General features: G+C 37.0%; 1 protein-coding gene and 1 pseudogene across 1 annotated transcript in view; one reads left to right on the top strand and one right to left on the bottom strand.

Moving 5' to 3' along the window:
- The window catches only part of LOC107741336 (isocitrate dehydrogenase [NAD] subunit gamma, mitochondrial-like), an 11,538-nt pseudogene extending 2,726 nt beyond the window's left edge, over positions 1-8,812 (bottom strand).
- Positions 8,813-10,102: 1,290 nt separating this feature from the next.
- Positions 10,103-12,847, top strand: part of fam120c (family with sequence similarity 120 member C) — a 25,583-nt gene continuing 22,838 nt past the window's right edge. Inside the window, exon 1 of the mRNA XM_016554014.1 lies at positions 10,103-11,390. Coding sequence (XP_016409500.1) covers positions 10,872-11,390 — 519 coding nt within the window. The 5' untranslated portion in view covers positions 10,103-10,871. The remainder of the gene's footprint in view (positions 11,391-12,847) is intronic.

The following is a 12,847-nucleotide window of genomic DNA, read 5'->3' as shown; positions in this document are numbered from 1 at the left end:
TTTTCTTTATTTAAAGGCTGAAATGTGAGGTTTACCTTTTTATGAAACTTTTTCAAAGCTTTATTTCAAAGCTGAGATATTTGAACATGCTATTAGATAAACTGTTGTCAGTCATGTTGTCATTTAAAATCCGGACATCATTGGCAATGTTATTGTTTTAGTTATGCAAACAAAATCTCATTTTATTTGTTGTTTGTTGATTTTAAATGTAAAACATGGTGAAATGATTTGTGTATCAGTACTTTTTGAACATTTCCAGCACATTTTAACAATACTGTGATAATACTGATAACAGTGATCATTTTGGTCACTATAATCGTGATAAGAAATTTTCATACCGTTACATCCCTACATTGCACATTAAAAAATACAGAGAAAAATGCTCTGTTTCTCTGTAAAGCTATTTGTCAATATGCAATATAGGGTCTTATGAAGCAACATAAAAAATAATGGACTGCACTACTCATCTATTTTTTAAAAATACATCCATTAGGCTTGATCCAAGTTCTAAACTTACATTTTCTATTCAGTAAATCTGTCTGAATCTAGACCAGTGGTTGTCCAAAACAATATTCAAAGATATATATTTTTGCTACTTTTGTTGTAATGACAAAGGTGCCTTAAACCTTTATTTACAGGAATTAGGAGTGGCAATATATTAAAATAATTTTCATTTTATAATATTTTATAAGTTATAATAATACTTCAAGCTACAAGAATTTAATGGTATTCAGCATTTCTATATTTCCAATGAATTTATATTGCTTTTTAAAAAATATAAATATTTTGCTCACAAATTCTCAGCGATTTCTACCTGATAAAATATTTTAACATAATTTGACGTATAAGAAAAAAAAAATCTAGACATTATAGAAATTTCCATGGCTTCTTGGGATTTTATTCATTTCTATGACTTTTCAGGTCTAGAAATCACACTTTTAAAATTTCCACGTATATGCATGTTTTCCAAGATCATGGGAACCCTGGTTCTGAAATAAAAATGACAGTCATTGAGGGAAAAATTTAAATTAGAAATATATTTAGGTCTTGAATTTGAGCAGTTTTAGTTTGTCTCACTTTAAATAATTAAAATAATTCAAACCATGTTGTGGCCCATTTGCGAGTGTGAATGCACGACTGATCTAGATGGTTTAAACAGTTTATAGCTATAGTTTTTGATTTGGATTCAATTCAGTGTAATTACCATTAAGACGTACAGTAAACGTGACTCCTCATAATGTAGATTTCAAGATGATTAAGTTTGTAATAATTCTCAATGGACCACTCCTGATAACATTTTATTCAACTTATTAAAAGAAACACCCAAAGTAGTAATCCAGACATCACTTTATTCTGTAGAGGAGCAGCAGCAGAAACGCTGTCAGTTAGTGTAAAAGCATGCTTCTGCTTGACTTACACGCTGCTTACATGTGTGGTGTAAAACAGGCCATGCAGCAAGACTGGAAAGCTCACATTCGCCCCCCAATGTTACCATGGAAATAAGCAGTGGCCCTTGTAAGTTCCTGCTGGGGAATTGAGCACCTCCTGCTGTTGTTTCCATCATGGTTGGATCTATTGCGCACGGCCGCTGATGCCGATCTGGGATGACTGCAGGTCTCGAGGAGGGCAGCGGGTGTCTACACTAATTACTACAGCCTACGAGAACCTGCGCTGAGCAGCGTGATGGACAGACCGAGAGGGGCAGAGGTGTGCATGTGGAGGGAGGAAAAAAGGAAGAAGAGATGGAGTGAATGCTCCACTGGGCTTTCAACTGCCCTGCATTTTGGCAACATTTAGGTCAAGACGTCTTCAATTTTTGATGACATTAAGTAGCTGCATCGATGTAAATGTGGGGGTATGGAAGAGAGGTAAAAGAGAGAGAGAGAGAAAAAAAAGAGGAAACGAAAATACAAATACTTTGACATTTCTAAGTGTATTTTCAGCGTTTCTTTGGCTAAAAACTTTGTTTTTCCTTTTCCTTTAATATTCCTTTAATATTATCTATGATGACTAACTTGAATAGTTGGCCACTTTCAGAAAACATTCCTGATTTTCTTCCCTGTGACAGTTTTTATGTCCAAGGTACAGATAGAAGAAAGGAGGAAAACAGAAAAACACAGAAGTGTTTCTTCTGGGAAGAGTGATGAAACTGCCATCCTCAGCACTCTTAAACTGGGAGACCGACTGTTTTGGAGAGCCCTTTTCAGTTCAATATGTCTTGTTTTTGAAAGCATAGTTACAGACAGCAAAATTACTTTTGGCTCTTTTCCATTTGATTCGCAAGCTGTTTTTCTCTGTGTTGCTGGAGCTGAGATGCTGAAACTGTTTTTCTCATTTTACTTCAGTACTCCATTGTATATTACTAGCAAAGCGGTCGTAACAGCCCACCCATGCCCCTCTCTCCCTCCTGCTGTGTGCAAAATATATTTTTTTGCCAATAATTCAAATCATGCGAAAGAATCCATGTGTGATCAACAGAAAAATGTAATCAATATAACCCTGCTAAGGTCTTTGTTCTTCATTTCGGCATAATTTTTCCTTCCTTTTCACTGTTTTTTTGACATTCCATCACATTCCTTTTCATCTCTTTTTTCCACTCAATTGCTCGCTCATCAAGAGAGCGTGCTTACATTGATTTAATAACCACAGGGTGACATTAGTTCCTTTAAAGACTTTCTCTCCTTTGATGGATCTTTTTCTCATCTGACCTTTTTGTTTCTCCTCCTTACAATTATTTGAACTCCTGCAGGTCAAAAACAAGTGCTTTTGCTTGTCAAAACTCACTAGTTCAGCCAAACTTTGAATGATTTTCCTTTCTGTGCATCAGTCATAAAAAAAGAAAAAAGAAAAAGTTGGATGAATCAAAAGGAAAAAAAAACTGCCAAAAATCTTTGCACAGAGCACTTTCACAGGCATGTGTTTTGGGCAAGTATCTAAACCTCTTACTTTTGTATTCCTAATTCACTGATGACAGATTTACTTACGCTCGACATTCCTACAGGATTTATGATGCAAAATATCTAACTGATGACCACCAGAGTTGAAAACACTCAAATGCCATGTCAAAACAAATTTCATTTTTAAACAGAATAAAAGCTTAGTTTATATGTTCGAATATATAAATTCATTTTTCCATGAAAATCACAAAGAAAACATTTTAGCTCACTCATTACTGCACACAACCACTAGCACATTGCACAAACATTGCATGTCATGTTATCAATTTTCATAACTTTTTATAATAAACAAATAAATGAATGCAAAAAGCATCAAAATTTGATAAAGCTAAAGTGCAGCGTTTTAGTGCCACCTATTGGAATTTGTTTTTTTGTCTTAGGAGGCATGAACATGAAGTTTGATGAGGTAATAGTTAGACATTTATTAATGAAAGTGCTTGGTGCATCATCAGTTAACGACAGGCAATAAATATAATAAATTAATAAGATGGAAACTTCAATACAGAACCTGTTGGGTATGAAATAAAATATACAGCAGTCCAGGCCAGGTCAGGCTTGAACTCAACTTGATCATAACGGATAAATAACATCTGTAACATTTATACAGCTAGATACATAGATTTATAAATTACAAAAGAAAAATATAAATTTCAAATCACTAACCTACATCTTTACAGTCTCAGCATCTTTTCATTGAAGAATTCACCATGCGTCACGAGTGTTTCTGGGACTTCCATGAGCTAGAGGTGCGTGTGAGCTGAAATGAAGTTCAGATCTGTTCTGATGTGCGCGGTCCTCCTCTCTGGATCTCAAGCATAATAGAGTGGACCACTTCAGATGCTGTACCCTGACCTCCCAAGTCAACAGTCTGCAACTGCAGGGATAGCAGATATAGAGACATGTGAAAACAAATGACTATACAAGCAGTATGAGTATAGAAGAAATGTGGAGATGTAAAACTGCAGATGTGTTAGAGTGGATAAGAGTTTAAGTGATCCAGCATCAGGCAGCTGGCCAGCAGTGTGGCAGTGGGGTTTGCAATATTCTTGTTAGCAATGCTTTTCCCAGTGTTCCTAGTGGCCTATGTAAAACAAAGAATACGTTTCCATAGATTAGGCATCACCATCACATCAAACTGCTGGGGCTTTGAGACCAGCTATACCAACAAAAACGTATATTAAAATATTGGTAACATTTCAAGCCTTTTTCAAAATGCATTTTAAAGGTATAATGTACATTGTAATGCATTATATCTTTTCATAAATAGTATTAACCAACGTTAAAATGCATTATAATATTTGCATCTGAAACTTGTAGTTTGTCATGTGTTTTAATGCATCATACTTTCTAAAGGTGTAACAAAGAATAATTATTATGTATTATAACTGTGGTTGCAGTTCTTCATGAGATCATGTAATACACTATAAGGTGCAATACAATTAATGCATTAAAAACACTTTAATAATACATTATTAAAAGTAAGACTTCAAGTAAAGTGTAAAATATTCTCATATTATTATAATGTCTAATAGCATAATTATGTGTAGCTTTTTATATTTCTGTTTGTTAAAGCCTTTTCTAGGGACATAAGATGCAAATTACGCTATAATCTCTATGTAAATACTGTTCCTATACAAATAAACCCACATTCAACAAACAGATAAACAAGCAAACCATTTATTATAACATTTAATACATAGAAACAAAATACACCACAGGTCAAATCTTTTAGGTCAATTCAATTTTCAAATATTTATACATGTGTTTTCTAGAATAATATATTTTACGTGTAACTTATTCCTGTGATGGAAAGCTGAATTTTCAGCATTATTCATTTCAGCATTAGCAGTCATTACTCCAGTCCTCAGTGTCACATGATCAGAAATCATTCTAATATGCTGATGAAACATTTATTAGTATTATCATTGTAAAACAGTTGTGCTGTGTAATGTTTTTGTGGGAAATGAAATGCATTTTTTCAGGATTCTTTGATGAGTAGAATGTTCGAGAGAACAGCATTTCTTTGAAATAGAAACCTTTCGTAATATTATAGTTTTTAACTTAACTGTCACTTTTGATCACTTTAATGTATCTTTGCTGAATAAAAGTATTACCTTATAAAAAAAATCGTAATGACCCCATATTTAGGACTGTAGTGTATCATCCACTTATGTAGTTCACCATTTCTATACCTGCATGGTGGTGTTGTCCACGATCATGTTATCAAATGTGATTTCAGGATATCCAGCCGCCACCTCTTTACAGCACTGCAGGAAAAGGCCATCGCCAAGCTTCCTATGAAGCACAGAAAAAACAATCCTAAACTAATTTGAACTTAATATGCAGATATTCTAGTATGAAGCAATGTTTTTGTCTGGTGATTTGGCTGAAAGTAAAGCAGAGATTGATATTTTTAAGTAATAAGTGACTCTCGCATGATATTAGCCTTATGTACTGCCGTGACCTTGCGGCGGCCTTTCTCTCTGGCCAAGTTAAAGGCATACTCAGAGATCCGCAATGAATTCACACGTGTTATGATCTTCAGACTCTCCACCACCCCGGGAACATTCTGGAAGAGAGGAGATTTAAACTGGAGGAATGAGTGTAACTGGTGTCCTAAAACTATAAGAGACCAAAACACACAGACCTCGTGCTCCACGCTGCTGTACTCTCCTGTATTCTCCCTAATGATGAAGACATCAATGTCTTTGTGGCAGGTTGGGACTCCAGGAAGAGACTGACAGTGCATGACGCTAGCATACAGGTCTAAAGATGTACTGTAGGAGAGTTAAAACCATTAAAATATTGAGTAACACCGTGTCTGCGCCGCAACAGCTAAAGTCTGTCTAGTAGACTGGACGTGACAAAGCGTCCGTTAAAAATCAAGAACGCAGCAGCAGTTTTCTGTCAGGGATTTGTCGTGTCGTGCTGCGCCGCATCCAGTGTAGACCATAGATATGTATATATATCTATCTATATGGTGTAGACAGCATCACTGATTATGAGTTCTATAGTATTTTGTCGCTCCGCAACGCTCGCATCCGGTGTAGACACGGTGTAACATTGGTTTTGCTTTGTTTCACAGAACTAATCATTGCCTGGGCTGCGTACGTATGTGTGGGGCGAACTCCCCGAAATAGGGGCGAGACCCTTTTGGGGTAGGGGCATGTTTGTTTTGGTGATTTCAAATGTCAACATTGGCTACCAGAAATCGCTTACCCACCTTTAACCCTCTGGATTTACAACAGATAATCAAGTAAAGAAAAAAAAAACACATCGAAGATATCTTACCGAAGCAAATTGTTCCTGGATTTATGAGATGGAGGAAAGGTTGTGTTTAGTCTCTATGTTACCTGTGAAAGAATCTTGATTTATACTTTATACAGTAGGAATGACCAGCAATTTAAAGGAATATTTCACCCAAAAATGAAAATTTGCTGAAACTTTACTCACCCTCAGGCCATTCAAGATGTAGACGATGTATAAGAAACAAATCCATCATTAACGCATTTTAACTTTAAACCATAACTTCTCGCCAAAATACAAGTCCATAATCCATAATAGCGCTTTCTCCAGGGAAAAAGTCCATCCCCTGTTGTCTTTTCACATCAAAATACACTGACATACTTGTTTAGTAACCATCTTAGATTGTTTTCGCTTGTAAACGGTGCTTGTTCTGTGCATATTTCTCTCCTGCTTCAGTTGAGATGATATTTTGGCCAGAAGTAACGGTTGGTTAAAACGCCTTGATGATGGATTTGTTTATTACAGACACAGACAGACAGCTTTTCAGTTTAAGACGTTACTTGATGGACTGGAGTCGTGTAGATTACTTGTGGACTATTGTGATGGTTTTATCAGCTGTTTGGACTCTCAATTTGATGGCACCCATTCACATGAAGAGAATCCATTGGTGAGTAAGTGATGTAATGCTAAACTTCTCCAAATCTTTTCCAATGAAGAAACAAATTCATCTACATCTTGGATGACCTGAGGGTGAGTAAATATTCAGCAAATATTTACTATTCCTTTAAATATGATAATAACCCTATAATTATTTGTATGTTATGGCCGATAAGTTAAGTGGTGATATTAACACTCTATACCATTTTGTCTAAATACATTAAATTTAATAGAGTGAATGTTGGCATAATATACATAATTTAAATTAATATTGATTTTGAGATTTGCTAAAGATTTAACAGTGTTATTAAATTATTAGTGTTTTTAAAGGTTAACTTTAAGTCACTTTGTTATATGATGACAAAGGTAATTTAAATGTAGCATTAGAGGAAATAAATTATGAAATATCCAATGTCAACCGATAACTGATATGGTACCAATATATTTATATAACTAATATGCAGCAAACATTTCTGTGGTTGATGAACCATTTGTTCATGCTCACTCTTAAGTGCTACTCCATCACATTTGATTGCAGTAACAGCATTATTGATGTCATCCTCAGAGGAAGCAGATGAATCCACCCTGACAACCTCAAAATCCACTGGAACACAGCAGAATCTGTGAATATTGTTGAATGATAAAAACATAAGAGTGCTACTTTATTGTTTTCTGGTTAAGTCTGTTTATAGAGCGCTTCATCTTCAAACCTGAAAAGCTCTCTGATGTGGTTTAGCAGTTCTGGTCCAATACCATCTCCAGGGATCAAAGTCACAGTGTGTCTGCCTCCATATTTAGCAGGAGGAGGCTGTTGGGTAAAGATGCAAAACAGATCATTGACAAAAAAGGGCAACATGAAGTCAAATCTCAGGTACAAGAAATATTTAAACTCTACTGGTCATAGGTTCAGCATTTCACAATATTATACTTGCCTTTATTTATTTATTCAGATGTCACTGATATTAAATTGCCACATTGAGATTAATGCATCAAAATACAACAGTGTTTTATATTCTAGCAAAACTCTGATCCAAATACCTGGAAGTGACCTTGTGAATATGTTTACTGTTGCTTTGTTCATTGTATGTTGAGGTATCGAAATATCAAGCCCAGACATTACATATCTACGCACATAGTTTGCAAAACCAGTACTCACAATAGTCTGGTCATGGTGGGCTGATGAATCAGAGGGGGTAAACTGGAGTGGTTAGTCAGAGAGAGTCAAATCCATTCTTTGGTTATGCTTACACAAATCAGCTTACAAGCACAAGAGAGAAGTGGAGGAACAGTGGAGATGCATTTAAGTGCTTAATAATTCATTAAGATTTCATATTACCTACAATGAAGATGTTAACCAAAGTATAGTACAGGCCCTAAATTAAAGTAATTTCGGATGAATAGGGAGAGGGAGTGAGGTGACAGTAAAGGGCTGCAGGAAAAGATTAGTCATGCTGTAATTAGTTTTCATTTAAATAAATCATCAAATGTAGGGCAATAGGGTCAAACATTATGATAAAACAAGCCTTAAGGCCAAACTTACAGTATATTAAGATTTCTTCCTCTGGCAACACACTGCAGAGCTGTCATTATTAGATAGCAGAGAAAAGGAAAATTGCATAAGCAGTGTTCATTTTAACTGGTGCTTCATAAAATATCTAATTCTAAACAGCTTCATAATTTGAAACATAGCATGGAATGTTCAGGTAAAGTCTAAAATATCTCAATAAATGCACTGATGACACCTGTGAGTAGATATTGACCTTCACTGTCACACAGCGAGTCAATAAGGGCACCTTTCCCCGACCTGACTTTACGAATATCTGTTTCTATATTCTGCACACGGCACACTAAATGCGCTTGACATTTGTTGACTGATATTTTAAGCGGAGGCTTACGTTGTTTGCGGTGCTCTTTGAGAAGAGGACGAGCGCTGATCTGGCTGCTATGGACATTTTGGATTTCCAGCATCAGCAAACAAACCGAAATAAATGCCGCCGTGCGGTCTGTCTGAACCCGCGGCGCTCTTTCACAATCAGTTGACACAAAACTCAGGAATTAACTTTTATAACCAAACACTTTTACTTTGGCGCGCTCTAGTGTCGTTTATGTGTATCTTTTTTGTTGTGCAGTCATGACGTCAATTTGTAGGCCAACCCATTCAGAAATAAATATGGTCATGTTTTTATACAGTCTATGATTATGGTCTGCCTTATATATGAACATCTTTATGTAATTTTCTTAATTTTTACACAGGAAAAAAAAAAGCAATGCTTTTGGTTCAGAAGTAGGATACAGGCCTATTTGAAAACATGTACCATATATCTCTAATTCAGGGATTTAAAAAAAAATGTTTTGATGGCAAGGTCTCCCAAATATGATGCTATTTGGCTACATATTTTAATAAATAAAGAGCCATTTGTACCATGTGAAAAAAAAACATTATAAAGACATGTTATTTCCCAAATTAACTCTTATTTAAATTGTGTTACTGTACTGAAGCCAAAGAATGTTATTAAATATTACCTGGGAAATATTTATGATTTACTGTGTTACATGTTCTTTCTACATGCTATTAGGAAATGTGTTATATATTAAGTTAAAGAGAAACATTTTCAATTAAATTCTTATTTATTTTAAAGCAGTTTTACAGACAATGTGAGAAGAGGTGAACACAATATTTAAATCAATAAATATTTCCCCCCACAAATCTCTATGTAGACTTGGCTTTGATTTCTTACTGACAACCAGGACTGTGAAAAACATAAAATAATCACTGAACAGTCTCTAGCAGAACGAAAAATGAAACAGTAAAATAATAATAATACATTTTTTGGTAAATGTATTGAAAATGTTGTGGTACAGATAACTAATATCTGACAGCCCTTAAATAGGCATTTACATTTGTAACATTTTTCATTATTTTTCCTTCTCTTAACTGCACAGTCCCTGGTATCCGCTTGCGGTCCACCAGCCCTAAATAGTTTATTTCAACACTAACTGAGAACTTCAGAGACAGTGATTTTAATCTAGCTTTTCCAACTCAATAAATTTTCCCTATCAACTTTTGAATGAACCGTTCCTTTAGGATATGGGTCTTTCCTTTTGCTGTACTGGTAGTTGTAGTCTTTTACTCTATAATCCAGATACCCTTTCAGACGGAAAAACTACATCCCCCAGTCACCGGGTTCATCGCTCCTCCCACTTTCCTCAGCTCGCCTGCCCTCCCACTTTCTGTCGGTCCGCGGGGAAGTCGCAAGATGGCCGACGTCGCATGAAAGTATGTTCCTCTCCTCAACATGAAGTCGTGAGTGAGACAGAGAGCGAGGGAGTTTACGTCGGGCTTTTGTTTTTGTTTTATTTTAGTTTTACTTTATTTTCCCCTTAATTATTCATCTCTTTCCGAATCGCGGCAGCCCCCGATTTGTCTCGACTAGTTGACGCGTCAATCACGCCGGGATCTTCGCTAACTGGCTAAGTGCGCGAGCTAGTTTGTTAGCCACAAACTGTAGCTCTTTATAACTGTTAACCAGTACAGGACATAGTGTGTTCACTAGCAGCTAAAGTTAGTTTGAATTCCTAACGGTCATGTTGGATAGCAACGGCGTAGTTGTTGTTTAGTTTGCAGCTAGATGGGATACAAATAGGATTATATTGTGATGATACTAACATTGTCGACATCATAACTGTAGCGTGCGCGCCGTTATCCTCCATCGTTACGTTGTACACCGTGCAACACTGTAATTGATCAACATAGAGAGACTAGCGGGATTATAATATTGACACAGTAAGGAATGGACACAGATTGCATTTACACGACCAAACGTACAAAATAGCCGCGCTTATCTGGAATTTTACAGGGGGTCGGTTGACATTTGCATTTGTGGGATAATTTTACCAGACATTTCAGCTCTTTAGTTATCCAAGTATAACCGGACAGATCTAGTTCTGAGCACACAGCCTAGAAATCAACTTCTTAACAGGGTTCATCCATCTCACGCGCTCAGACACAATATGGGAGTTCAAGGGTTTCAGGAGTATTTAGAGAAACGCTGCCCTGGGGCGGCAGTTCCAGTAGATCTTCTCAAGCTCGCCCGAACGGCAGGCCGTCAGCCCCCACACCACCACCATCACCACCACTACCATCCCCATCATCCCAGCTCGCTGCCTCCGCCTCCTCCGCCAGCTCGCATTCTGGTTGACGCAGACTCTGGCCTTCAGCGGCTCTACGGGGGCTACCAGACCGACTGGGTTTGTGGAGGCGAGTGGAATGCAATGCTCGGCTATCTGGCGGCGCTCTCCCAGGCCTGTCTGTACCAAGGCGGACTGGAGCTGGTGGTGGTCTTTAACGGAACGCTTGGCAAGGATCGCTGGCCGGAGTGGGCGCGGCGGGCGCAGGGGCAGCGACAGACCGCACAGCTCATCGTCAACCACGTCGGAAGCAAGGCCACGCCCCCTCCGCGGGCCTGGTTCCTGCCCCCGGCCTGCCTGAGCCACTGTGTCCGCCTCGCCATGTTCCGATTCCGCGTGCGGGTGAGTGGCCTGATGCCCTCTTCGAGAGGAATTGTGGATTGCGATGTCCTTTTAGCAACTTAATTCCGTTTCTACATTTAAATGTGGAGACATTCTGCCAATTTGTGCTGCAAATGCATTGTCAGTTTGTTATTTGTTTCATTGAAAAAATGTTGGTAAAGCAAGTAAAATAATCTTCAAAATCATCCATTTTCATTAAACCGTTATTTTAAAGGTGCACTCCTCCCTCCTCAAAGTTTTGCACAATGCAATAATTAATATTTTGAAAAATGTTTTAAATGATGTACAGATGAGACTCCAGTCAAAACAGAATCTTAATAAAAGATGTTTTATTTTGCATGGAGTGGGTCTCCTCATGAAGGCTGCCACGTTATGATCACATGACTAGCCGAATGCGCCTTGATTTATCTTAGTAACCCTCTGACACTTTTGCTTAAGGAATAAGTTAATCATGGCTGACAGTCAACAGTGGATTTCTAGCTAATATGTGTTATGAAGTTGTCACAATTTTGGAATTTCTAACTTTGATACAGTACCTTGTAGGGATGTCAACGATTAATCGATGATCGATACCACACTTGTCATAATCAGAGCTTATAATTTGTAATTAAATAATTACGGGATTCAAAACAGCAATTAAAAGGCGATGTGACCGACACTTGACTATACGTTTTCCCGGAGCATTCAATGGTGTCACTAAACGGTGATGCTACAACTAAGAGCATCGTTCACGAGTCCTTCTGTAGGACCTAACTTGCCTAGGCACGGGTTTCCAAGCCCTGGGACAAAATGGGATGCTTTAAGGAAAACTTATAGCCTATGTAAGCAATAGGCCTAAATAAAAATAACAATTTGTTTTCATAAAAAAAAAAAAGCTAAATATATCTGACTTAATTAAGCTAACAGATTTAAAAAAGAAGTGTGGCGTTATAAATAATAGTTTAACATTCAAATACATTGCGAATATGGAAACATTTGGATTTGTGCCGAATAAGACGTGAGTAATAACCTCCAAATACACCTAGTCAAACCTGCGCTCGCTCCGTCTTTCGATTAATTGATCGTTAATTTAAACGACGATCGATCATGGAAATTATCGAAAATTGACATCCCTAGTACCTTGTAAAATATTGATATTCAACACAATTTTTGACACTACAGGGAAAATTGCGTCAACACTTTCCGCAACATTCAAAGTATTTTCTTGTCAACTGAAATAGGCCTGTCGCAATAATCAATATATCGACTTAACGCACAATATATGTACATGACCTCAATAACTTGATGACGCAATATGTATTGCCCATTATTTTTACATAAAAAATTTTACACAAAAATAATTTTGCATTCCACTTGCGCCTGTGTCTTTTGCAGCTTCTCGTACATAACGTGGTGTAATCAAATTTACAGGTGCTAGTTCAAATTTAAAAAATGCTTCTACAAAAAAAGTTTCATCT

This window comes from Sinocyclocheilus rhinocerous, unplaced genomic scaffold (assembly GCF_001515625.1).
Source record: "Sinocyclocheilus rhinocerous isolate Xijiao unplaced genomic scaffold, SAMN03320098_v1.1 scaffold1758, whole genome shotgun sequence".
In the NCBI taxonomy this organism is placed as follows: Eukaryota; Metazoa; Chordata; class Actinopteri; order Cypriniformes; family Cyprinidae; genus Sinocyclocheilus; species Sinocyclocheilus rhinocerous.
This window is presented reverse-complemented; position numbering and strand designations above follow the sequence as displayed.